Raw genomic sequence first — 26,858 nt, 5'->3', positions numbered from 1 at the left:
TTTTACTAAATAAAACAGTAGTTTTCTATAATAATTAAAGTCTGAGGCTGGCAGAGCTGTAGGAGATATAGGTACTACCAACAATTTTCTTGATGACATTTGGGAAAGATCTAAAGGCCTGGTGTGGTAAATCACTTAAATTTTTCCTTGGCTTTAAACAGATCATTGGTCCCATTGATCACTGTCTAAAAGACTCCTCACCCAAGTTTCTCTCACGATTCACTACAGATGCTGATTAATTTCTTCAACCAAAGAACAGTTTTGTGAGTATTCCCATAGAAGCACCTGCAAAACATTCTAAGAAAGTTGGCTGAAAGATGGAGTAGAAATATAAACACACAGAAAAAATGCTCTAGTTCATGAGATATTTATAACTGACAAAGGAAAACCACCTTTTGCCTCATGTACAAAACAGACAGCAGCCGACCAAAGCAATTACTGCTTCTCTGTACATAAGGCAATGAATGAAAGGCCTATACTGAGTAGGTAGACAGAATTTAGGGGGCAGGATTTAAGAACATGACTCTTTGAGGTCAAGAAAAGCAGCAAAAGTTGTTGTGCTGTATCTGTAAAGAAAACCATGAACTTGTGTTGTTGCCATATATACTGCAGAACTAAGGTCTACCTGTCCCTACCTGTGAGAACAGGGGCACAGAAGTAGTGACATATGGCAACACTGACTGGCTGCAAACAGCATCACCACTACTCCAGGAAGATCGACCTCACCACCAGCACCTCCCAATTTCCCCTTTGCCAAATGCTCCCAGCTCAAAAAGCTGGGATAAGATTTGTGTGTACTGCTTGCTCTTTGTTTTCTTGCAAAATCTGATTTACACTTTTCTCATCTGAAGAAGCCACAGAGGTTTTAAATTATTTTTAGATCCACAGCTTCACCAAGAAAATGGCCCTGCTGCCTGCTGTTGAAACAGAAATCACTCTTCCAGCCCTGGATTTTAAAGGAAGGATCCATTTGACTATATTTAGTCTCTCTATAGTCTAATAGATAGATACCTGAATAATCTTAGGAACCTTCAGGTGAATACTTTGGAAAATTATTATCGTTCCCTTGGGTAACCCAGGGAAGTAATTTATATGTGAAACTTAAGTAGGTGAGTTATATATAACAAGAAACAATGTGATTGATAGGAAGCTGTAGCCAGGTATTATATTATTACTTTTGGGTATTTTATCTTCAGGTTAGAAACCCCACTGTTACCTAAGCATCCCCACTGCTGTGAAGTAGCGGGGCACCTCAGATTACTAATCTAATCTAGTAATTTTACTACTAAGAAATTCAGGAAGAAATATATTTTGTTTGATGGACTGATTTTGTGTGTTAGGCAACTCTTTGCACGGATTTCTGCATGCAATGAGTTCTCTTTTTTTTCCTCCCACCTTCTCTGAAGGAGTGTAAAACAACTTGAAAACAAGGACAAAATGTACCACAATGTCACTTAAATTGGCACTTAGAGTCAAGGGAAAACAAAGAAAATGAAACTACTTCCAGTGTGTCCTTCCCCTTCAACTTCTTCCCCCCGTGCCAGGGAAACTTTCTTGTGTGGTAGCGAATGCTCTCCTTCAGCTGTTTGGCCAGATCCCAAAGTTCAGCAAAGCACAGGAACTTGTCTATTAATTTTTCTTTGGAGCTACCTGCATGCTTCAAATATATGTTTGCAACTGTATCATTATCAATGATCTAGTGAAACCTTGTTCCTGAATTGTTTTTATGACTCCATTGCTGTCACAGCTCTGAGCACAAGTTCCAACAACTGGTTTAAAATCCAAAATCATAGCTCAGGGGCTCAGAATTTCTTATGCTGCCATACAAACACTCTTGTTTTAATTACATAATTGTGAAATTCCTCAACAATAAAAAGCCCAGTGGCCAGTAACCATGCCAAGCTATTAGAATAGTTAGAGACTTTAAGTCTCATTATGAAGAATTCAATACCAAATGTTGTGAGGAAACTGAAACTGTTAATATAATGATTGTGAATATGCAAAGAATCTAGACTTGTGAGAGTCTGAGGAACCAGCTAACTAAGAAGAGGAATCACAGAGACATTGCAGGCACTACAGTGTTAGATATATCTCATATATACATGCAGTTTGCAATCAGGTTTCATGGTTCTCTGCCTCAGGACCATAAGCAAGTCCCAGAAAAAGCAAGAAGGTTGATCAAATTTTTCTTCAGTTTTGTAGGAAGCATCCAAGTTCAGCAGTCATCTGGAAAAGCAACAGATCTGAGATTATCTTGAGCAAGTCAATCCAGCCATTACTCGTTGGCTGCAGCCTGCCTAAGGGTGGGTGTGTGCAAGTGTCCTGCCAGTGTGCTGGTCTCCTCCACTTGCCAGAACACAGCACAAGAGAAGTAGGGGAGATCATTAAGTTATTTCTGTCACTGAGATCCATCCCACCTAATTTATGGTACTTAACTGAGTGCCTAAGACATAAGCATACTTGTCCTAGGCTCTTTGTAAGGGCAACAGACCACCACAGTGTCACTTTCTCACCTAAATTCTGAATCACCCCTTTATTTTATCAGAAGGTGTTTATAAAGGCTGGGCTCCTCACTTAGCTTCACACATGACTGGGGTCTAGGCCTTACCAAAGGAACAGAGCTATTTATGAGATCTAAATTGAATATGAATTAGTAGGTCTCACCTTTCCTCTCAATGCATCGGAACCTGCCATTCCCACATCTTTTTTAAGAGTGATGTTCAAGAGCTTAGCTTCAAGGCTCTTCATCTAGAAGGGACCCAAGAAGAAAACAGCCTTACCACTCAGCCCACTGATGACTAGGGACATCTTTTGAGCAGTCTCGGAGCCTAAGAGGGCTCTGCTATCAACCAATGCCATTGTCATCGAGGGTATTAGCATTCTCTTTCTTTGTTGTCACTTAGGCTGATTCTCCTGCTGGGAGACTAGAGAGGACTTTCCACCATAGTCTCAGCAACCTGCTCACCATATGTTATGGTCATACAGGTTATGAGGAGCCCTTGGAAAGGAGTTTGGTTGCATCACCTTAGTGGGTTGTACCATGGCAATAACACTTGATCTTCTGGACCTGCACTGTCTTCTTTCACCTAGAGAAACAGCTCACCTTGGTGAAGGTGTAGATGAACATACATGTGAGAGCAAGGGTAAACAGCTTTAGGTTTCCTACAAATTGCAATGTTAAAGGACACTGGATCTCTTAATGAGCTTTCTCCAGTACTGTATAACAAGCAAGGCTGCCTGGAAAAAGACAGCTTCTAATAGCAGCGAGCACTTGGAGATAACTGACAAAAATGTAAACACTCCGCTGATTCCAAGCTTGTTCAGATGTTTTGATTGAACAAGCTATGCTTCCAAATGCCCTTCCATACTTCAGTGGGTGAACTGTGTTTTAGTAGTTAGATAGTTGCATTAAGGAAAAGTTCGAAACAAGAAAACTTCTGGGGCATTTTTATCATGGGGAGGCATATTGATGTTTCAGGGATTTTAAAATGATTGGTTTCTCTAAAGCAATAAGAGTGACTAATTTCCCTTCCAATGAATCCACATATGCTCAGTTCTCAGGTTTTGAAAGGCAGCCAAAGCGACATTCTTTCAGGCTTTAAGCTGATATAAATAAAATATAACAGAGAGCCCAATAGCGAAGTTTATCAATGACACATGCCTTAGTTAGAATTTACACATGGACATGGCTGGATTTTTTCAATTTGTCTTCAGATGGCCCTTAAAGAATGTCATCAGTTGTCATAAGCTGGCAGTTTCCAGCCACAATCTGTCTGAGAGGGGGACACAAAAACCCCATGCATGAACAATCTAGAATGACATTTGGAGAGCAGCAGGCTGAGGTGAAACACAGGTCCCCAGTGAGCTAGGTACTTTACAAACTTCCATTTGGGTATGGAGAACTTACGGATTTTGCAGTGTTGAAAAAAACCAACCCAAAACAAAACCCAAGCATAGATTTATTAGAAAGGAACATATTCATAAAGTGAGCTGGGAGATGTGAAATGCACCATTTGCTGCTAGTCCTCCCTATGCTTTTTGGATTTTTTTTCAAGTGTCTTAATAAAATTGTTAGCTGTAGACCTTACATATTTTAAGATATTATAATGAATTTCACTACAGTTTTTAAATATATTCCCATTCTTTCTTCACTCTTTGTTAAGGAGAACCAACATGTGAAAACAGCACATGGTGATCATGCAGCAAGTGTACTAAAGGATCCCTTCCTTTAAATTATGCCCTGTGCTGAGGTGCAGAAGAGATACAGCAGCAGACAGTATAACTTCTCATATAAAAACGTCACCCAGATAGTTTGCCTTGTCAGGGGAGAAATTTGGATGAATTCCTGCTTCGTAGCCTCAGCAGGGCTTTTCCTGAATGCATCTCTGCAGATATAAATTATAAAAATAAAGTATAATACCTGGCAGTATTCCAGGTGTTCTATGCCAGCAAGTTCCATGTCCCAGATAAAAAAATGAGGAGTAGAAAAATCAGTCATTCTCAGATTCACATGTGAAGCAGTCTTCTAGGTGAATCCAGGTAAATGAACCCTTCCTAGGCACTCTTATCAAATTATTTGAAAAATGCCACCAAAATACAAAATGTATCAGTAAAACATTTCTGCTGTAACTGGTATGAGAGAATGAGATCATATGGTATATATTTCCCAGCAATTTATTCAATAAATCGAGAGGAAACCCTGAAAGTATTAAATGCACCAGAACATAATAATGAGATTTAACAAACATAAAAGTTATATGTATATTCTGGTGAATAATGTAATACACTAATAAAAGGCAGAAAGATTCTCTATTATTCACTTTATAAAAATGTTATTTAAGTTTTCCTGAGGGGCTAGTTTTTATGTTAATCTAGTTTCTCCTTCATCAGTCCACACATTATTAACTGTATCTCACAGTCAGTAACAAACTACAGTGGCTGGCAGGATGCCACCTTAAAATTAGGTGCCTAAGGTAGGACACCTTGTATTCATCAATGTTTAAAAGATAAAACTGCCTTGTGCAACTTCCCATGACTGGTTTGGAAATAACAGGTACGCTATTTAAAGCAGGGTCCTAAGGCAATTTATCCACCTTTCATGCCTGTACTTCCACACTGGAGGGTGTGCAAGGTGGTGGGGAAGCACATGGGTTGAGAAGTGAAGCACTTAAGCATGAGGGCTGGCAATGAAGGAGGGAGAGCAAAGCACTAAGCCCTAGTGCCATCAGAGATGGGAGGCTTCAGAGTCTCCAGACATGCCCTTCTGCAGGAATAGTAATAGAAATTAAAATGGAAACTCAAATTGGTCTTGGAACAGGATTTTACTCCAAAAAACAGCATCTGGGTGAAGTTTTTTGTAATTCCAGCTACACAGCCTCTTGAAATAAGATGATAGAACATCTGTTCTATCAACTGGCCTCTGAGTACAGAGGTGTCCTGAGATACTCTTGATGTTGATTGCTTTCATCCATCTGTGCTTTCAGCTGGTGATAGCTTTCAATCTGGGTTGAAAAGTTATTCTGCTTACAATACTTTTACAGAAAACAATATTTACTTCTTTTTTCCCCCCTTAGCTTCTCACCTAGCACATACAGCTTTTTCTAACATACTGCTATCTAATTTATAGTTAGCTATATTAAATAATACCACTGACTCTTCTTTATGTCCAGGATAATTGCGGCATTTAAATTTACAGGTACGCAGCACTACTCCTTTAATTGACTTTCTGATCCCCAAAACCAGTTTTTTGTCTGCCAGCCCAGAGCACAGTTTGGCACCTTCGTTAAGCAGGTGATGAGGATGGCTTTAAGCGATGTTGTCAGATGTTGCACGGTGACACCACCACGTGGCAAGCAGAAGTGCCACGCTGCTGACATGGCTGTTGAAGGGGCGGTCTCTGCCCGGGATGCACAGCTGCTGCTGCTGAGAGCTTCTTCATTTGTCCACAGCCCAACACGAGCACTAACAGCCCAGCGATCATACCCCCTTCTGCATGAGATCCGTCTGAAAGTAACAAACACCGTTCCAAACAGGAAAAAATCGGTGTAGAACAAGAGGTGGCTATAAATCACTATTAAATGACAGTGCTAACATTGCTCTCCCTCTTTATCTGTTCCTACCCCAAGAAAAAAAATTCTTCAGTCATGTTGTACTCATTAACAAATATACTGCACTGCTTTTTTCAGTATGTTGGCAGTTCTTCTCTCTGTTCACCTAAAACATTAGTCTTGGCTTAAGGAATATTTATAATCAAAAAAAGGCTCCGCTTCCTTTAGTGGTATCTCCTTAGAACACTTCTACTTTCACTTTCTAACATCTTTTTTAAGTTTAAAGCTTTTTTCTAACCAATTCAGAGAGATCTTCTTTGGTTCTCTTTCTTACAGCAAGGGATGGGGGCTAAAATAATCTCAAATCATTCATTTAGAATGGCCCTTTATTCAGCTGATAATAATATTTAATTTATTAAAGTAAGAGATGAGAAATAGTGGGGGGGAGTGAGGAGGAAGTCAACTTTCCCCCAGGCCTGAATTAACAACATTCAGCAAGTCTCACAGCACATGCAGGTGACTCACTCCAAAAGACAGATCATGTGGAGCCTATTTTCAGTGTTAAGAATCCCCTTTCCCCACGGTTCGAAACGAATTGGCACGGCTCTGGCACAGCCCACATTTTTTAGGCAGTGTCAAACAATGGTTTCAGTTATAGATGAGGTGACAAACTCTGGGCTGGCAGGGTGTCCCCACCACCCCATTACCGGAGCAGCGCCTGGAAACAGCTCGGGTCAAGCTGCCCCTCCCGCTGCAGCTTCCTTTTCTGGGCAAACACTTCCCTCTCCCGGTAAAAAGGTTAACTACAGCCACACCACAGCATAAAACCCCCCACGTATTCCTATCTATCCTTTCATGAGTTAAGTATTTTCATTTAATAATGACAATTAATTTAATTTTAATATTGCTCGCTTCTTCCCATATGAGCGGGAATATTGGATGTCTGAGCTTTTTCCCACCTACTGAAGAAGAGTCTGGCAGAACCGGAGCTTTTGGCCAGACCCTGAGGTCCCTTCTAAGCCAAACAATTCCACGATTCTGGTTCTACGATCATGAGAAATATAATTTGTACTGGAAATATTTCTGTCGCTCAGGAGGTATCTGTAGGCTATTGCTCAACCTGTAAATTGTCAGCACTGAGGTGATTTTAATGATGGTATTCAAGTCTCTAATAATTTTTACTTCAGTGATACTTTGAAAATGGTGGGAGACTGTGGTCTACCGTTGTTTATGAGAAAAAATAAATAACCAGCAGCTTCATCTGTAGAGTCATTTCCACTCTGGCAATAGTGAAACATGAAGGGCGTAAGTCTAATTAGGAGAGGCTAAGGGGGATTGTTTGAAGTGGAGAAAAGGAGGCTCAGGCTGCTGCTCAGAATAGGCTCTTTCACCTGATACTCAACAAGCCAATCCACAAACTGAGTCGAGGTATTTATTTACAGTCCTCAGCAGAGAAGGGTGCTGAGTGGCAAATCCACAAAGCCAGCACGCTGACTACCAAGATGTTTCACTATTTATACGCTTTAGCAAACAAAGGCATTAATGTTCACTGGCTGCAAGTTACATAGTTCTCTTATTCATTTGTATTTGTATTGTTGGTTAAACAATTCCCTCACTTCTCATGCTAATTAGTCTGTATGGTCAGGCCTTCTCCTGGGTCACTGGTCGCAGTTTCCCTTATGGGAGGTCAGAATTACCTTTTACCCAGCCCCAGCCGATTTCAGTACAGCTGCCGAGTAGGCATTATTAATTCCATCCTTATTTCGGGAGCTCTGCCATTGGTGGCCTATATATTCTGCATTCTTTTGTGTCCACTCTCAATGGCACATCCTTCTCTCCAAGCTTTGTTAGCCTCCACGCGTCCGAGATCATTGAAACATGTCAAATACTAAACTTCAACAGGGCAATTTTACCGACAAGTAATTTATCCTTCTAACCCCTGGACATCAAGGGAAGATCTCACCACCCTCTACACCACCTGGGAGGAGGCTGTGGCCAGCTGGGGGTCGGCCTCTTCTCCCAGGTTAACAAGTGACAGGACCAGACCAAATGGCCTCAAGTTGTGCCAGGGGAGTTTTAGGTCGGATATCAGGAACAATCGCCTCACTGTAACAGCCGCCAAGCATTGCAATAGGCTGTCCAGGGAAGCGGTGGAGTCACCGTCTCTGGAAGCGTTCAGAAAGCGTGCGGATGTGGCCCTTGGGGACGTGGTTTGGGGTGGGCCGGCAGTGCTGGATTGGACCATCGCGAAGCTGTTTCCCAGCCGAAACCTCTCCACGACTCGGAGACCCCAGCACCGTCCCGCCGCCACAGCCGATGGCGCCCGCGCCCCTCCCTCTTCCCGCCGGGCGGGCGGGCGGGAGCCATGGCGTCATCGGCGCGCGCCCGCAGCGCCGCCCGCCCGGGAACATGTCGCCGCCGCTCTTCAGCCTGCCCGAGGCGCGGCTCCGCTTCACGGTGAGCCTCCCCCGCCTCCCTCCTGCCCTTCCCTCCGTCCCTCCTGCCTTCCCTCCATCCCTGCCGCTCGGACGGGGGCTGGGCGGGCAGGAAGCTGCGGGGGTCGAGCTGTGCCTCTGCGCCTCCAGGCCTGCTCCTTTATGGAGCGCTCAGCGCGGCCGAGCTGTGGCGGTGTGGGAGTGAGGGCGGGCTCAGCCGAGGGGATAATCAGGCTTCAGGTTAGCGAAAATTAATGTAAAAGACGGTGAAAGTGTGGCGTGCCCCCCGCAGCAAAACGACAGGGCGTATTACGCTTGCTGCCGCTGTGCCTCTGCTGAAGGATGCTTTTCCTTTCCCAGACCCGGGGGCTGCTTGCGTCCCCAGGCCTCTGGATCCCGGCGTTTGCGAGCCAGGCTGTCAGACAGGAAGATGGCATTTGCACAGAAGTGCTCGAGGCACAAGCTCTCGACCTATTAGAGCGATTTTGTAACAGAAAATAGTAATTTTTAGACGATATTCTTAGCAGGAGTTGTGTGCATGTCAGCATTTTCATAAACTCAAGACTTGCAAGTTTGTAGGTGATAGAAAATTGGGAGGAGCTGTTAACTCCCGTGAAGGCAGAGAGGCTCTCAGGCACAGGTGATTCTTGGGGCTGCCCGTGCAGGGCCACGAGTTGGACTCGATGATCCTTGTGGGTCCCTTTCGACTCAGAGTATTCTCTAATCTGTGTCCCAAACCACCTTAACTAGCTGAAGCTGTGAGTGTGGTACATGACACAATGACAGCTCCAGTGCTGGTTACAAGAGAGTGATCCTCTGTGTGTCATTTAGAAATGCTGTTTTCAGAGCACTGTAAGCCCAGGTTTGAGGTGTGATGCTCTACTAGCTCACATGCCTAATTTCCTATGTGCTTGTTATTTGCCCTTCTTGTTACAAACTTCTCTCTGTAAACTAACACATGGTGTGTGGCAGAAAGATTCCTTAGTATTTCTGTCCACTATCAGAAGAAGAGGGAAGATTCTTTTAGTTTTGTGCTGGTGTTGTAGCTTTTCTTTCTTTGCATTTTGGTAGACATCCACCAGAGAGGCTCTGATTAACAAAAGCATCAAGCCGTTGTTGAATGCATTTAACCAGGTTCCTGGAAGGTAAGTAAAGGCCACTTGATTTTTTTAAAAATGCCTATTTAGATAACTTTAAATCTTGTGCCTGAGGCTTTTTACTAACTAAGGTGTAATGTTTGCATTTGCAGTGAAAATGAAAAGAAGTGTACCTTGGATCAGGCTTTTAGAGTTGTTGTAGAAGAAGAAATAGTAAGTACTTTAAACTGCTGAAGCTTATCTCTTGTTGAACCTCAAATTTCTATTAGTAGGCTGGTATATTAATGTAACAGAAACTTACTTTAGTGTACAGTTTACACTTAAACATTATTAAAAACAGGAACTATGTCATGGTGAGATAATTGAGATTAAATACAGATGATCCAAGGAGATTGGTAGAAGCTTGTATTTTGCAGACATCACGCTATGGTAAGAGCTGCTGTCTGAGCCTTTTCTAGCAGTTCTTTGTAATGCTTATGAAAGTCTGCTACATCTTAAAATTCTAATTTGTAAATACACATTGTTCAATAAGTGTACTTTAAGAGTGGCTGGAAAGGGTAGGTTTGGAGTAGATGTCAGAAAGAAATTCTTCACTGTGAATGTGGTGAGGCACTGGAAAAAGTTATCCTGAGATGTTGTGGATGCCCCATCCCTGGAAATGATCAAGGTCAGGTTGGATGGGGCTTTCATCAATCTGGTCTAGTGAAAGGTGTCTCTGCCCCTGGCAGGGGGGTTTGAGCAATGAGATCTTTTGGCCTCCTCAAATCAAAACTCTTTTGTGATTTGTTACTAACATGTAACAAAGCTTGTCAGCTGAAAAGAATGATGAAAGATGTCAAATAATGTATGATCAAATAATACTTGAATGAAGTCTGAGTGTGGGATATTAATTTTCAGATGTATATGATTCTCTGTGCATCTGGATTTTTAGTGCCTGGAAGCAGTCAGGAAGGGTTTCGTACTCAATAAGAACTTACTACAGTTAACTGATGGATCAGATTTCATAGATTGGTTTGGAAAGTTGAATGTCAGTATTTGTTTTAAATATGCCTACTTGGAAACAAGAATTTTAGTTTTGTTAGATACATTATGGTCAGACTAAACAATTTCAACAATGTTTTCTTTGTTTAGATAAACAAAGCTCCGTGTGAGAATCTCCTGGCAATTATTTCTCTTGCTATTAATGGAGTCACAGAAGGTGAGCATCTCTCTTTCAAATATATTGGCAGTTTTAGGGACCATTTAGGGGAATTTTAAAATCTTGATTTCTGTAAGTCATCTACTGCAATTGCCTTTGGTAATATATGTCTCTTATGCTAGTGGTTGGTAAGGTTGGGTTTGTTTCAGAGGAGAAATTAAATATAATATAATTAAATTTGTTTATGTATGTGACATTTGTGATGGAACCTTTTTGTTGTTGTTGTTAATAAAGACAGATGAACGGGTTTGGTTGCAGTATGATTAGCAGTTTCTTTGTCCAGCACTCTAAAATGATTAGAAGTTTCCCATCATAATTTCAGAGATGAGACTACAGATGCAGAGAGGTAAAATGAATTGGCCAAGGCAGAAATAGCATCTCCTGGATATCTGTGCTCATCTCCTTTCAGTATAGGGCTGGTGTTTAGATGCTTGAATCTGTTTCAGTAACAGATTGTGTCAGAAATCATTGTGCTGATCTCTTCTGAAGTCACTTTTGCTCTCTTCCTTTTGTTTATTTGTTCACATTATTCATCAAGAATTGTTGGTTTTAGTAAGTATAGGTCAACTACATGTATGTTTTATGAGCTGTAGAATAATAAGAGCTGTGCTATGAGGAATGCAGCCACTGCCTAGAGACCATGGGTGGATGGACTTGGAGCAAAGTTTTAGTGGTGCTTGAAAAGGCTCTCAGGCTTCATGGGTGTGTGTAGTGGGACGAACTGGATTCAGAAGTCTGCAAGAGTTCATTTGCAGTCTGCAAAAAGATGTGGCATTATTTCAGACTTCGACTTCATTAGAACAGTGGGGTTTTTTTTAGTATTTGTTTTATGTTAGTGCAGAGCTTTTGCAAAACTCGTTTGAGTATGTGTACAAATAGCTTTAAGGAAAGTTCACATTTTAGCCCAAGTTTTCTGTTAGGATTTGTAGGAACTCAAAAGAACTTCTTTCTTCTACTTGTTTTAATAAAATGTCCCTCAAGTGTAATGCATCTCTTTGTTTTGTATTTTGGTTCAAATTGTTGAATAAAAGATTCCCTATTTCTCATAGGTATCTGCACTGCATCAACTCCTTTTGTGCTTTTGGGGGATGTTCTGGATTGCCTCCCTTTGGATCAGTGTGACAAAATTTTCACTTTTGTGGAGAAAAATGTTGCAACGTGGAAATCGGTAGGTATTTTTGCATAATGTTCCATAGTTTGGCCAAAGCTTTTGTCTACAATAACCATTTTAATGAACAAAATTTAAGTGTCTTTGTAAGTGACACGTAAGTGTCAGGAGCTCCAGAGATTGCTGCTCAGTGTTTTCCTAACCTGGATTTTCTAGAACCTCCTGTGGGAGGACTAGAACCTCCACCCATAGTAATTCATGCTGGTTTGTTTCAGATAACATTATGGCCCCTGATATATTCACAAACTGGCGTTCATTGTTAATTCAAGTGTCTACCAATTTCTCCTTCCAGATCACCAGTATTCTGAACCCTATAAATCTATTGTGTGTTCTCTTTGCTTATTTGTATAAATCATTGTCCTGGTTTAGGGCAAATTTGGGAGGAAACTTCTGAAGGGGTCCCTCTAGAAAGCAGATTCTAGAAAGCCCCTCCCCCTACTGGTTTGTGAAAGAATTTCCTTCCAAATTTGCCCTCAATCATATATGGAGTAATAAAGGAAATAAGTGTAAAAATTAGTGTATTCTGAGAAAAAAGAGTGGATGGTGTTCTTACAGTTCACTGTCACATGTGGTTTTTCTTTATGGAGGCTGGATGCAAATGTGTTTTACGCTTTCTTGGAATTTGTGGGACTTGGCTTTTTGTGAAACCTGCTGTTATATAAGGGAAGACTCAAATTTAGAATTATCTGTAGGAGTGTCTCATACTTACTCATATCTTGTGCTTGGATTAAATCTGCTCAGGAAGGTTTTGTGATCTGTTAATGTTCTAAATACCTTTACTCTGTTTCAGAACACATTTTACTCTGCAGGGAAAAATTACTTGCTTCGCATGTGCAATGGTGAGTGGTAGTTTTACAGGGAAGGGGGAGCAGTATTACAGAAATTCCTATCTCAGCAAATGAAAGTTAGTTTAATAATTTGATTTTAATTCAGATGTGTTTGATAAGTAACAAAGTTAAAAGGTGCATCATTCAACAGATACACATTCTTGATTATTAATGTAAAAGCTGTTCAGACCTCAGGGAACTCATCAGTGAAGATCATTATAGAAGAATATCATTCCTCAGCAATGACAAGGACTATATCCAAGGTTATATTTGAGTAGGATTCATTCAAACTTTTTATTGGTATTGAAGGTGTTAGGAGAATTGGTAGAATGCATTTGGAAGAAATATGTAAGGTCAGAGGGAGTCACTGGCATTTGAATTTACAATAACATACCATTACATTACATATAATTTCATTAGCTCTGATGGTCACGTAATCAGCAAGTCCTGAATTCTGTTACATGAGAAATGAAAAAATGAATAAATACTAATATTCTTTACTTTTTACAATATTTAGACCTCCTAAGAAGATTATCTAAGTCACAAAACACAGTCTTTTGTGGAAGAATTCAGCTGTTCTTGGCTAGGTTATTTCCACTTTCAGAAAAGTCAGGTGAGTTTTTTGGCATTTCATCACACTTAACATCGAAACTAAATAAGCTGAACCTTTTAAATTTATGACGGTTGCAGACCAAATCCAGGTGGACCAAATCACTTCGTACTTGTATCCTAGTTCTTGTGTCTGTTCTTGATGTTGTGACTTTTATTTGCTTTGATTTCAAATGTAAGTGTTGAATGCTCTAAGAATTGAGTATCAGCATTTCATAAACGGACTTGGAAACTTCACAGCTTTTAAGACTTACTCTTTGTTTTTCACAGGGCTTAACCTACAGAGTCAGTTTAACCTGGAAAATGTCACTGTTTTCAATACCAATGAACATGAGAGCACTTTGGGACAGAAGGTGAAAATTCATATGCCATTTTTCACTGATTCTGCAGTAAATATATATGATTGTTTGCACATAAAGTTTGCACATACAATTTGGGACTGTAGGTTCATCATTTGGTTGTCCTGCCAGACCAAGCTGTTGTTTTGGGAATTGCCATGTTACCTGGAACATTAAACTGTGCACTGTGAGGGGGTAAAAGAAGGGTTTGATTGTGAGGAATGAGCACTGTCACTTACTGTGCAAAGTTTTCCCCACAATATGCAGAGGACAGAGCTGTCTTCAGCTTTTTTCAGGAGAAGTGAGGCTACTATTGGATTAAGACAAGAATTTGTTGCACATGTTGCAGTAATAATACTAGAGAGATCTTTTGAGTTACCAGCTTAAGCTTTCTGATCTAATATGTAATTGAATGTTTACAGTAAACAGCAGTGTGAGAACTCTGTACAAACTGTAGTGGCATTTGTATAAATCTTAAATAATTTTTTCCTGTTTAGCATACTGAGGAGAGGGAAGAAGGAATGGACGTGGAAGAAGGTGAAATGGGAGATGATGAAGCACCAACAAGTTGGTAAGCTGACAGTAATTTAAAAGCTGAAGCAAAAGCTTTATGAAGTGAAGGAAAAAAGCTGCTTGGGAAATACCTTTAATATCTTTTGTTGTGGTCCAAATTCTTCTCATCTCCTGCCCTCTGAAGATTAGATATATCTAATCCATGAAGGCTCCTGGCAATGTCTTAATTATTTAAGTTGCCTGTAAGAGAGAAACGTACAGATTTGAAAAAGTTATATACCCTGACTGAGAAACACTCTGTTTTTGACAATTTTCAAAATTCCCTTCACAAAACTTGATGTATCCAGAGATTTTGAGTATATACTTAAGGAGAAAAAGCTGTGTTCCCCTACATGCCACAGATAGTGAAAAAATCCTAAGATCCCTTTTGTGTACTATTTTTGCTTTTATGGCAAGAAAGTAATAATAGACTGAAGGGAAAACTCTTACAAGGAGAAATTCTGAGTTACACATTTCTCTGTGGTGGTTCACTACTGACTCAGTAATTTACTTCTAAAATGAATGATATTTTCTGGAGATATACATTCCTGTGTGAACTTGAATATAATATGTTGCATTTTGGTATGATTTTTTTCATTATTTTTTCCACAGTTCCATTCCAATAGATTATAACCTGTATAGAAAATTCTGGTCACTTCAAGATTATTTTAGAAATCCTGTGCAGTGCTATGAGAAGGTGTCATGGAAAACATTTCTTAAGGTAATCTGAGTTCATGCGTTCAACCATTCAGCCTGAGTAAAGGTCATTGTTTACATGAGTAGTGGTGACTGCATAAGTTTGGAACAGTTCAAAGGCTCCGGCCGCTGGAAAATGATTGTGCATGAGGAAATGCATTTTGCTGTTCTCTAAAGTGAGCCTTTTTCAGTAAATAATACGTTGTGTTAAAGTGTACAGTAAACTCCCTAATGTATGTCAATATCAGAAATACTTCTTATGTTGCAACAGTGCCAGAAGTACCTTTTTTTGTCATTTATCAGCTGCAAAAAGAAAAACTTGTGGGTTTGGGTAGGTTTTTTTACCCCAAGAAGATAAATAGCTCTATCTAGTCCTAGCTGGTATTTTTGAGTAGTCATATAGATGCCAGTGGGACCCTAAAAATTACTGGTTTCTGATGAAGCAAATCTTTGTAGAAGCAATGATTTGAATGTTCCCTTCAGCCAGCTGTTTCAGTTTTGCTTAGTATGAATATTGATTAGGATTTATTGCTAAGGCACTGTTTCTTCATAATTAGTCACTCAGTATCTGTTTAATTCAAAGGAGTTTAGTTTTTTTTAATATTTATTCTCTGTGTTCTGATAATAGAAGGTGACATCTGTTCAGACATCCTAATATGAATCTAATTAATAGCATCTACTAATGGGGTAAAAAAAACCCCAAAAAACAAAACCAAAAAACCACCACAGGTGCAGTTCAGAAACTGATCAAGGCCATACCTAAGTCTTTCAGATGAAGTTTTTTAATGTAGCACTGTCATCATGTGAACCTATTATCTTCATGATGTCTAAACAACAAAGCACTGTTCACAACCCAAAATGTTGTTTTTCTTAGCATGCTTTAAATATTCTGTATGATTAAATGTTCTGATATGATAACGCTTTCACTTCATTTTTGGTGTTCAGAGAGGTCCTACACGTCAGTAACAGGTGTGTTGTTTCAATGTGTTGATACAAGTTTATGAATTATTTTACTTTCTTGGCTTTAAGTCTGGTATAGTTCTCTAACTACAAAGGTTCAGTATTATTTTCATGTGGTAAATAACTCTGTTTTCTAGTACTCAGAAGAAGTTTTGGCTGTTTTCAAAAGTTACAAATTGGATGACACTCAGGCTTCCCGAAAAAAGTTGGAAGAACTAAAAACAGGAGGAGAACATGTATATTTTGCAAAGTTCCTAACTAGTGAAAAGGTATGTAGCTTCCCTTCCAGAATCCCAGGCAAATTGAGGTTGGAAGGAACCTATGTTTGGTTCAGCCGCTCTGTTCAAAGCTCTCAGCTTGACCAGTTGATCAGCACTGTTTGCAGTCAAAAGTCCACAGTTTCTCTGGGTATCCCATTACACTGTTTGGCCACTTTATTTAGCTAGCTTTATTCTGTTCCTTTTTCTGTTTTATTCTTTGTGGGTTGCCTCTGTTAATTGATGACTTGGGGGGCTTCTATTTCTGTCCTCAATAAAGCTGCTGTTTGTTTATTGGATTTCATTTCTAATGTTGCCTTTAGAAAAATAAGTTAAAAGAGAGTAAATATTTAAAGATCTGTTGCTTTTTTGTTGTTGTTTAGCTGATGGATTTACAGCTGAGTGACAGTAACTTCCGTCGTCACATCTTGTTGCAGTACCTAATACTATTTCAGTATCTAAAGGGACAAGTCAAATTTAAAAGGTAATATGAAAATATTTTGTGTTTTGTGGATGGGGAATTAGGAACTTGGAGATAAACCAAAATATTTTAAAATAGTTTACGTACTTAGTCTGAGGTGTTGTGGTACTTGGAGCCTTGGATTGGTAAATACAGGGTGTGGCTGAAGTTATTTTACAGCGGGAATGCAGAGGTCTCATTTATTTCTCTGTCCCTCTGCCTGATTCTTTGCCCTCCCTTGCTCTAGTGTTCATTGGACTTAGTCAAACTTGTGCCATTTACTATACAGGGAAAAACCCAATCTGCTCATCTTTGCAGAGTAAGTTTTCTGCCAGGTTGGTGAGTTGTGGGGTCTCAGAGAAGTAGAGGCCATTAAAACTTGCTTACAGTGACTTCCAACCATGAGAAGGAAAGGGATTGTCCTTGGCAGCACCAAGTTGTTAGACCAGTGCAAGGTACTTGTGTGTGGCATCATTTTTTATCTATACTGACTCTGCAATGTGGCAACTGGTTGCTGATTTGTTTTTCCTTAGTGTACTCCAGAACTCTGTCCAAAATGGCAAGAAATAACAATGTTGATTGTTGCTCTTAGAAATTAAAGGGATAGAACCAAACCCCATCTGTTCCTAGTCTCTAATGTTATTCTGAATAAAATCCTTTCTCTCTGTTCATTTCCTGTGCCCTGGGCCATGTGTGCACATAATAATGAACATCCTTAACAAGGCTGCTGTCTCCCACCTGCTATATATTGCTCTTTGTAAACAGCTCTCAAAGAACTTTGTAAATGAGGTTAGGATCATTGTTCTAATTCTACAGATTATTTATCAAGGCAGTCTATTGGCTGAGAAGGAATGGAATTCAGGTCTTCTGAATTGCAGTTCAGTCCTTTTGAGGTGATAGTAATTTCAATGTCAATGCATTAAAATGTTCATTATAAACAGTCACTTACTGGTGTGAAGGATGGCATGAGATAAAAATGGTGTATAACACTTGGTTAGTGTTTTTGAGGTAAATCTTTTCATTGTGCCCATTTGCTGTGTTTAGGATCCAACATCAAGGTGTGATCTTGAATCACTCAAATGGGCTTCCTACTGGGTCAGTCTACACCTTGAAAGTATAGTCCCCAAGCACATCTAATTAATTCTACAAAGGAAAAAATGGTCAGTCCCTGGGACCAGAGCAGATCACATTCAAAGCACTTTCCTCAGATTCCCTCTAACTCAGAAGGTATGTAGTGTGAATTATTTGTCCTCAGCACACTTTCTGATGTGTTGTTTTGTTTTTCAATTCCAGTTCAAACTATGTTCTAACAGATGAACAGTCTCTTTGGATTGAAGATACTACAAAAGCAGTCTACCAGGTTGGTACATTATCTACTTTCACATTACATGGAAGAATATTAAGCATGTAATATTGCATTAACCACCTTTGAAGCAGTAATCACCATTTTCTCTGGAGTTTTTTTCCTACATATTCTTCTACAGATGTAATGTGGAACATTCATCTTCTTTTCTCCCATTCATAGCTTCTTTCAGAAAATCCTCCAGATGGGGAAAGATTCTCAAAAATGGTAGAGGTGAGTATTTTGATGCCTGCCTCAACAAAATCTATATAGCATGTGAAAAAGCAGTTTTGGCTTGAAGTAGCTTTTGGAACACACATTAAGTCTGAGAGAACTTTTACCTCATCCCAGTATAAAAAGGTCTTATAATGTCTTTTTATTTTGTAGTCATATTTTATCCCATGTTTTCATTAATACTCTTTTCTTCCTTCCTTTTCCTGGGGAGAAATGAAAATAAGCCTGTGTGTGCATGTGTATATGCAGGATGATGGGCTATTGGAAAGCAAGAAATACTTTAAAAGTTTTGCAGATAGGAGTCCTGTGCCCAAAGACATGGAAATAAAATGCAAGTGAAATTAATTAAAACCTAAGAAGTTGTCTTTTTTCTTTCCTTTTTTCCTTTACTTTGACTGCATCTATTTTTTTGTCTAGACCAGGAGAAATAAAGCCTTTCCTGCAATTTTTGAAGAGGAGTTGCACTATTTTTGAGTAAATTAAACCAGTTGTCTGAGATTATACTGATAATCTTCAAGATAGTGACTGAAACACACAACCTAGAACAAAGTTTTCCCCTTAATTTTAATAGCTCAATTTAAAACTTAGGGGTCAGCTCTGAAAGTGCTTGTGACCCTAATAACCTGTAATACTTTCTGTGTTTATACAGCATATATTAAATACTGAAGAAAACTGGAACTCGTGGAAAAATGAGGGCTGCCCGAGCTTTGTGAAAGAAAGGTAATTTACGACATAGAAGCTTTCTGCTGTTTGTTTGAACTGGTGGTTACACTTCAGAATGTGGTACCCATGGTGCATATGACCATTAACCACTCACACAGCTGGGAGGTCTGTACAGTAGTCCTTCCTTCAGTGAGTGCATAAGGCTCCTAGATTTCTGTCAAAAATCATAGGGATTGTGGTGTGTCAGGGAAAAAGTGATTATGGATGTGTGGGCTCTCAGAAGAGCATTCCACATTGTCTCAGGGCAGCATTTCGTGGTACTGAGGATCCAGTACAGTGGTCCAGGAGGCTGAAGCAGGTTTTGTCCCCTCCTGCTTTCAGCAGACCCTAGGTTGAAGTGGTTAGTGCTTTCACCACTGAAATTTTCCTGTGTTATTAGTTACTAACTAGTGGCAAAACTTGAACTTTGACTCCATGTGTCTACTTGACTATCTTGAGGGGATGACCAAATGTTTGTCATCTACCCTTCTTCATTGTACACACAGTCTGTGGCCTTTTTGTGGTAAGGAGCATCTGGGTCGTTATCTCTTTGGAGATTTTCTTTTAGTGGGGAGATGAGGTGCAGCCACCTCTTCATGACTTCAGCTGTTTGCAAAAAAAGGGGAGGGGGGCTGTTAGAAGAGAGAAATTACTGTTGCAGGGGGATTGTGGGGAAGTAAAATTATGAAACTTGACTTTTATAAATATTCTGTCTCCTTTAGATCTCATCCAGAGTTTCAGCTTGGGTAGGTCTTGCCCTAACCTCAGTGCTCTGGGATCTCCATTCTTTGATCCCATGAAATCAGCTGCAGCTGGGGAAAGAGACCTTGCAATCATAGAGCAGATGATCCCAGCAGCAGGGTAGATCATGTGCTGCTGTCACAAATGTGATTTGCTTCCTTCTCTTTATTGGAACTCTGGTAGACCTTTACATTTTTGAGTGAACTATTTTTGGTGTCTGGCAGAATCCTTTCCATATCTCTACTTTGCTTTCTTCTCTCTCCTCTTCCCCACTGCCTCCTTCAACTATTAGATTCACTGTCCTTCAGTCCTTTCAGTATGATATAACTTGGCATCATCTCAAGGTGAAAGGTGAAATAGCTTTTTTGTTCTTGAGATATTGCTGGTTTGATACTAAAGAACACTTTTTTTTCTTTAGACCTCCTGATTCTAAGCCAATGAGGCCTATGAGGAAGAGGCCAGCTCCAGAGGACTTCTTAGGAAAAGGATCAAACAAAAAAATCCTTATGGGGAAGTATGTTGGGTTCTCTTTCCTTTACGGAATTTCTGGGTTTGGATTGGTTAGTTGGTTAAGAGGGTTCTGTGTTTGGGGTTTTTTCCCCCACTGTTTTTTCTATGCAGCAATTTTCAAACATCCTTACTTTGGAACTGCCAAAGAACATCCAAAGGTTATATCATTGTTTTAAAACTTGCAGCAGGCTTTCTTTCCTTATAACCATCTTTTAGAGATCCCTTTAAAACAGTCTATAAGTGTGGAATGGTAGAATGATGAACATAAACAATGTGTGTTTATGCTTTTCTTTTCAGTGAGGAACTGACCCGCCTTTGGAATTTATGTCCTGATAACATGGAAGCCTGTAAATCTGAGAGTAGGTAGGTAAAAAATGAGTGTGTCATTGTCTAAAGCTAACTAATTAGCACTTTAATTAGAGAGTTAGAAAATTGGCATAAGGAAGATGTACAAAATGATCTTAGGAGGTGTGCATTTCACACCTTCTTGAGAGAAGGTGGTTATATGAATCTTTGCCTTGAAATGTTACAGTTCTCCTCACTTCTTCGAGTGTTTTTGCTGTCAGTAATTTTCATTGCTTAGTAAAGTAAAATCTAAGCTGAAAACCAGATGGAAACTCCCCTTTTGTAGAGCTTGATTGTATAATTAATTGCCTTATGTAATGAAGGAAGATTGCCAAGTCTGGCTCTGATGAAGTTAGCATTCTACTTGGCTATATTATTTAAGCAGGCCTGTGCTTTAAACAATGCTAGATAAGAGGAAACAGGCATTGTTCCAGCACATACAAGGTCTACTCATGGGGCAGATGCAGAAAAATGCAATTATTGGTTGTCCCTTATGCTTGCACGATTGTGGGAAATACTTAAAATGTACTCTGCTATGCAACATTCTTTTGTTACAGATACCAAAATCTTTTACTGTGCAGACATGATACAGAGTAAGAAAATTTGGAGAAGGGATGGGACAGTTCCCAAAGAAAACTGTGCTAGTAGTGGCTGTAGTAAAGTCTGGTTGCCTGGGTACAGGTGCTAATTGTGCAGCTATCCTGAGAGGAGGAATTGCTTTTCTAGAGGTTTAGAGCTTTGCAGAGGAAGTGCTCTTCTTTCTTGTGAGGCTGGGATGTGCAGGAAGGCCTTAGACAGGATACCTGCCTTTACTAGGCCAAGGGATGAAGGTGGAGTTGTGTTTGGGACCAAAGCTTTTGGTTCCCGGTGTGTGATTGTATTGTGCTGCAATGTCTTTGAATAAAAATAAAGCCCTTAAATGGAGATAAACAAATAAAATGCATGGCATGGTAAACAGGAAATAGATCCGGCGGCATCCAGATTCAGTTCCAAGTTTTTACTATGGGATTTATGCGTGGTCAAGTGAATGTAGCTTTTTGCTTTGATTCTTCACATCTCCATTCAAATGGGGTAATACTTCCTTAGCTGTCTCCTTTTTAGATGGTTGTTCTGGGGATAATATGGCAGGACTCAGATGGGTTTTCAAGGTGCTGGCTTTGGTTCCAGTAGTCAGTGATGATGCAATGGGGCACCATTTTGCCCTGGGCAAAATGCCTTTTTTAAAACAAAATTGAAGCGAATTTATAGACCAGTGTGCTTCTCCCCTGCTCCAGCCCTTTACTAGACTCCCTAGCAGAAGCAGGTGTGTCTCTGTCAGCATTAGGTAGGAGAAATACAGATCATTACAAGCTTGCTTTGCACAACTGAGTCTTGGCTCTCAGTAACCTACAGCTCTTACACAATCTGTGTTTCTTGGTTAGAGTCTTCTCAGCAGCAAACTGTCCTGATGGTGTGAAATTTCATTTCTGTTCTGTTTTTAGGTCAGGGTTCCTTTTGTGCTGCTTTGAGTACTTGTCAGAACCAACCATGAGTGGTTCTGAGAACAGATGGAACTGAGGTGGGGGTTTTTAGGGACAGCCATGTTTTACTGATGCTGTCAAATGGCGCAAAACTAGCAACCATTTTAGACCCCTGAGCTCCTATGAGCAGTGCAAATGTTCTTGACAGATGTTGATGTCACTTCTTTGGTGGAAAGAGGTTTAAAATGTATATAATAGGCAGCACTAGCAACTGCTGGCACACTCTAGTGGTTATGCAGTAAATAATTTTATAGCAACATGTATCAAACAGTTTCTTTTCTTATTTAAAATGCTTAAATTTAAGTGGGTTGGTTTGGGGTTTGTTTTTTCTCTTCAGTGGATGAGCTTGAGATGTGTCTGAAGGAACAAAGACTATTTTAGAGAAGTCTGTGAAGCATATTAAGCTCCTTATGTGATTTTTTTTCTTAGGGAGTATATGCCAACACTGGAGGAATTTTTTGAAGAAGCTATAGAACAAGCAGACCCTGAAAACATGGTTGAAAATAAATATAAGTATGTCCATCTCTGCTGTGTTTCACTTGATTTTAATGTCTTTCATGTTTGGATTGTTAAAAGAAAGCAGACTGTTCTCAGCATTACTAGTATCTGTGTAGAACTCCAGAAATGTACAAAAACTGTTTAAATTTGAACAGAATTATATTACTAAATGTCTCAAATCTTTCTCTGTGCTTTATAGACGCCAGACTTTACTAATCAAACTTGTGTTTTATTGTAGGGCTGTGAACAATTCTAACTATGGCTGGAGAGCACTGAGACTCCTGGCACGCAGAAGTCCCCACTTCTTCCAGCCAACAAACCAACAATTCAAGAGTTTACCTGAATATCTAGAAAACATGGTAATCAAATTAGCCAAGGAGCTGCCTGTAAGTAATACTATCCTATAATAACAAATGATAAATTTATTCACTTTCTTCTTGTCCCTCTGAAGCCCATTTGGTACATAGAGACAGAGGGGGGGAAAAAATAAAAAAGCCAGGAAAAAGGTTTGTACACTAAAGTAAAAATCACAAATAAAATTAGTCTAATCTCTAAAGATCCCAGTAACAATAAACAGAATAACATTGATTAACCTAGTATCTGTTGAGCCCTGCCTCATGCTCTGTGAAAAAAAGCCAGCTGTGGCAATCCAATTGGTAGGCATAAGTGTATATATATTTATATATGTGTGTGTGTGAATATATACACATATACATGTATTAACCCAGCTGCTTGGGTTCCATGTTGCAGTGCAGACCAGTTTTATGGAAGGTACAAGCCAGGAATCATGGCTCTTGAATATAGTGGGATGGCAGGAGAAGAGGCAGTGTGTGCAGCTGAAGGTGCTGTGCTAAGTGTTACCAGAGCTTTATAGCAAGGTTTGCCAGAGTTGTTCTATCAGCTCCCTGACTTCTAAAATATGCAGAACAAGAATAAACCTTGTGGAGCTGTAAAATTAAGGCATTAACCCTTTGCTTGGTCAACAGTACAAATTTGAGTCCAGGGAGGGGCCTTTCAGATCACTTTATACACAGTGATAAGAGAGGCTGCCAGTGGGGAAGGGGCACTTTCTACTTTCTACTACCTCTGAATTAGCACACAACCCAGCAACATTATGCAGATACAAACCCCTGCTCCTCTCCTGAGACCTTCCTTTTGTGTAATGTGAGGTCTAAAGGTTGGATTTTAATATATGGTTGTTTTGTTTGTCCAGCCATCAGAGTTAACTGCTAATAGCAAGTTCAGAAAAAATATGGGGATTTTAATTTGTTGAATGTATTAGGGTATGGCTGTATGCAATATTCCTGATGGTACTACTGTCGTGTGCCAAATGCTATGGCAAAAAACAACTATGTACCTAAGGCCCATGGCTTAAATACAGAAAAAGATGAAACCTTTTGGCTGATCAGTAGCTAAATGAGGGAATGAAAAGTTTGCTGGTTGTATATTTGTTTGCCACCTTCCAGAAGTCTGAAAGTACAAAAACTTTGGGGAATTCACAAGTGTGGAATAAAATTAGTGAATAACAATAATAATGATTTTTTTAAAAAAAAAGTTCATCAGTAGTGATATTAAATTTGACTGGCTGGGGTTTTTTTAAGCAAGTGATAAAGCTCACTATGGAATGCTTGGTTGTTGTTACTGTGAAAAGGAAGAGTCCTGTGAAATCAGTGGATGTTTTTATGAGGTTTTTTAGTCAGTAATATGCCCTATTAGAACTTACTGGTGTTTAGAAGACTCTGTGGGATTTTTAATTCTCATGTGGGACCATCTCAGACTTTCCATTGTAACACACATTCCAGAGACAACACAGCACAAAATGCATCCAGTGATGTTTAGTTCTTTCATTGTAGCCTCCGTCTGAAGAAATAAAAACAGGTGAAGATGAAGATGAGGAAGATAATGATGCTTTATTAAAGGAAAACAATGAAAGTAAGATTTGCATATTCTCAGTCTTTCCAGTTTTTCTCTTCATGTGTGTTGTAGAATCTGTGTTTTAACATAGTTTCCACTGAGGGACATCAGTCCTGCTTACCCCAGTGCATTTGCACCAAAAAGTGCAGCCTTTTCGGGACATGGGGCACCAGGAGCAGCCTCCCAGTGTCCTGGCCTGCAGTGCTGAAAGCTCCAACCTGTTGGATTAGCACTTCCATTAGGAGACTCTTTCACCTTTTCTGCTGTGGTGGTGTATGTTGCCAGTGTCACTGGATGTTCATGGCTGAAATGTCAGCTGTGTAGAAGTCTGTGTGAGTGCTCCTCACCCACTTTCCTGTTCTCTCTGCCCTTTAATCACTGGGGTAAGCACTTTCCCCTAGCCCCTCCTGGTAGTTGTGGGACTTTCAGAAATTGATATATTCCAACGCTCAGATCTTTACTTCCTCTTCATTTGAAATACCTTAAAGGCAAAAGGTTCTGTTGGAAAAGAGCATCCTTCCTGGTAAACATCATCTCACTCATTTTTCTCCACAATCCACTCCTGTTTGCCTCTTGCCTTTAATCCTGTCATGTCCTGCTCCTAGGTGTCCTTCCCCATCTCCTTTGTCTGTGAATCTGCCCTCTTCCATCCTCATTCGTGCCTTCATCTCACAGCACATTCTCCCTCCTGTGGAGTAACCCTGTGTGCCAGCTCCTGGATCCAGATGGGATATGGGTACCTCTGGCACCTTTGTTTGCAAGCTTCTTTTTGTCAGTGGAAAGCCACCTGTGGGTGAATCTCTCTCATGCTGCCCTTTTCCATCCAGCACTTGACCTTCCTCATAGTTTCCTTTCCAATAGTAGAGAAGTTCTTTCCTCTTCAGCTTGATGCTAATTCACACAGCCTTTGTGGGTGTCACTGTGTGGGATTTACATCTTTAAATCTTGCCTTAAAGCAGCGATGGCAGAGCTGTGGTCTGCTGTGCTTGGGCATAAAGGGAAGTGATCTGAGGGCTTTTATTGTTTTGTTGTTCTGCATCTTTTGTCCTTTCCCCTCAATGTGACTTTAGTTCAGATAAAGGAGTGTCTCTGGAGAGTCTTGAAACTTCTTGAAACTTCTACTCCATGCCAACTGTCTCTTCAGGTGGCATGAGAAGAGACTAATTTTGAATAAGAGATTAATTTTTAATAAAATATCTATATTTTATTAAAAATTAAGAGTATGATTAATTTTTTTACATAATTCAATCTTTGGTGTTTCTTTCTTTAAAATTTTGAAATAAAAATGGATGGTAAGCCACAGACCATGATAAGCTATGAATGTGGAAATCCATCTGTAATCACTACAGCACTTTGCTTCTCAGCAGAGACTAATGTTCTATGATTTTTATGTCAATGCCAGAATGACAGAAAATTCCTTTAAGTACTGACTACACATGAAATTTACTGTCACAGCCTTGTTACTAATAGGAACATGAGAAAAAAGGAGTGAAACTGGGTTGGTTTGTTTGGTTATTTTTACCTGGGTTGACTTTGATTAAGGTGACTAAAAAATTGCAAAACATAGCTAAATGTTGAAGATCACTCTGTATTTTAATGTTATAATTGATTTGTGTTGAAAACTGTAGTCTGCCTGTCAAAATCCTTGTTTTCATTTGGAGGAGGCAGTTCTGATGTAATTAAGACTTTAACACTTCTCTCTCAGTATTATAGATTTAAAAAAGTGAGATTTTCCTTATTATGGGCATTAAGGAATAATGCCCATAATTATTGCTCTTGAAATCCAGTGAACACCTGTAAAAATCTGCTCTCAGAGCTCGAGTAGGCTTGAAAAGCTACAGGAAAGGTCATTTAATAAACAGAGGATTTAAAATGGGGCAGATCAGGGACAATTAATTTGCAGTGTCTGGAAATGTTCCCTGTGTCTCACTGATTCCTTCTGTGTTTTCCCCAGGTCCAGAGGTGCAGCGGGACAAAGCCATGACGGGCGAGCAGATCGAGTCCTTTGCGCACAGGCTGGGGGAGCAGTGGAAGGCCTTGGCCCCCTACTTGGAGATGAAGGAATCTGATATCCGGCAGATCGAGCTGGACAGCGAGGATGTGAAGATGAGAGCGAAGCAGCTGCTGGTGGCCTGGCAGGATCAGGAGGGCGCTCATGCCACCCCTGAGAACCTGATCACAGCGCTGACCAAAGCTGGGCTCGGGGACCTGGCCGAAAGTCTCACCAACGACACCGAAGGCAGCAGCTAACTCGCCTCAGATGCCAACTGACTGACTGGGGGCTGGGGGTGTTGGTAATTGTGACTCTTCTGGTGCTTGCCATTGATCATTGTTACTTTTGTCACTAGGTAACAGATTTTTGATAGGTATTTTATGTTCAGTAAATGATAAAAAGGTTTTTAATAATA

General features: G+C 40.0%; 1 protein-coding gene across 2 annotated transcripts; it reads left to right on the top strand.

Annotated features, from left to right (window-relative positions):
• THOC1 (THO complex subunit 1) lies at positions 1-26,858 on the top strand. 2 transcript variants are annotated; one of them, XM_023921274.2, is made up of 22 exons: positions 1-8,504; positions 9,554-9,627; positions 9,732-9,792; positions 10,711-10,777; positions 11,827-11,945; positions 12,736-12,784; positions 13,290-13,385; positions 13,652-13,734; positions 14,217-14,290; positions 14,884-14,992; positions 16,065-16,196; positions 16,568-16,668; positions 17,938-18,004; positions 18,170-18,220; positions 18,870-18,940; positions 19,645-19,668; positions 20,082-20,177; positions 20,471-20,536; positions 22,468-22,551; positions 22,775-22,922; positions 24,390-24,468; positions 26,405-26,858. In XM_023921274.2, exons 1-22 carry the CDS (start codon positions 8,238-8,240, stop codon positions 26,698-26,700), a joined length of 2,214 nt encoding a protein of 737 aa, XP_023777042.2. In that variant the 5' UTR covers positions 1-8,237; the 3' UTR covers positions 26,701-26,858. The 2 variants fall into 2 exon arrangements, with proteins under 2 accessions (XP_023777042.2, XP_023777043.2); XM_023921275.2 differs by lacking the exon at positions 19,645-19,668.

Source organism: Cyanistes caeruleus, chromosome 1 (genome assembly GCF_971803275.1).
Source record: "Cyanistes caeruleus chromosome 1, bCyaCae1.hap1.1, whole genome shotgun sequence".
Lineage (NCBI taxonomy): Eukaryota > Metazoa > Chordata > Aves > Passeriformes > Paridae > Cyanistes > Cyanistes caeruleus.
This window is presented reverse-complemented; position numbering and strand designations above follow the sequence as displayed.

Bases quoted from the DNA above. Each gene is read 5' to 3' on its own strand.
- THOC1 (XM_023921274.2), top strand. From the start codon at position 8,238: ATGTGGCCCTTGGGGACGTGGTTTGGGGTGGGCCGGCAGTGCTGGATT. The intron at 12,785-13,289 runs GTGAGTGGTAGT...TACAATATTTAG, and splicing joins CTTGCTTCGCATGTGCAATG to ACCTCCTAAGAAGATTATCT. The intron at 18,005-18,169 runs GTTGGTACATTA...TCCCATTCATAG, and splicing joins CTACAAAAGCAGTCTACCAG to CTTCTTTCAGAAAATCCTCC.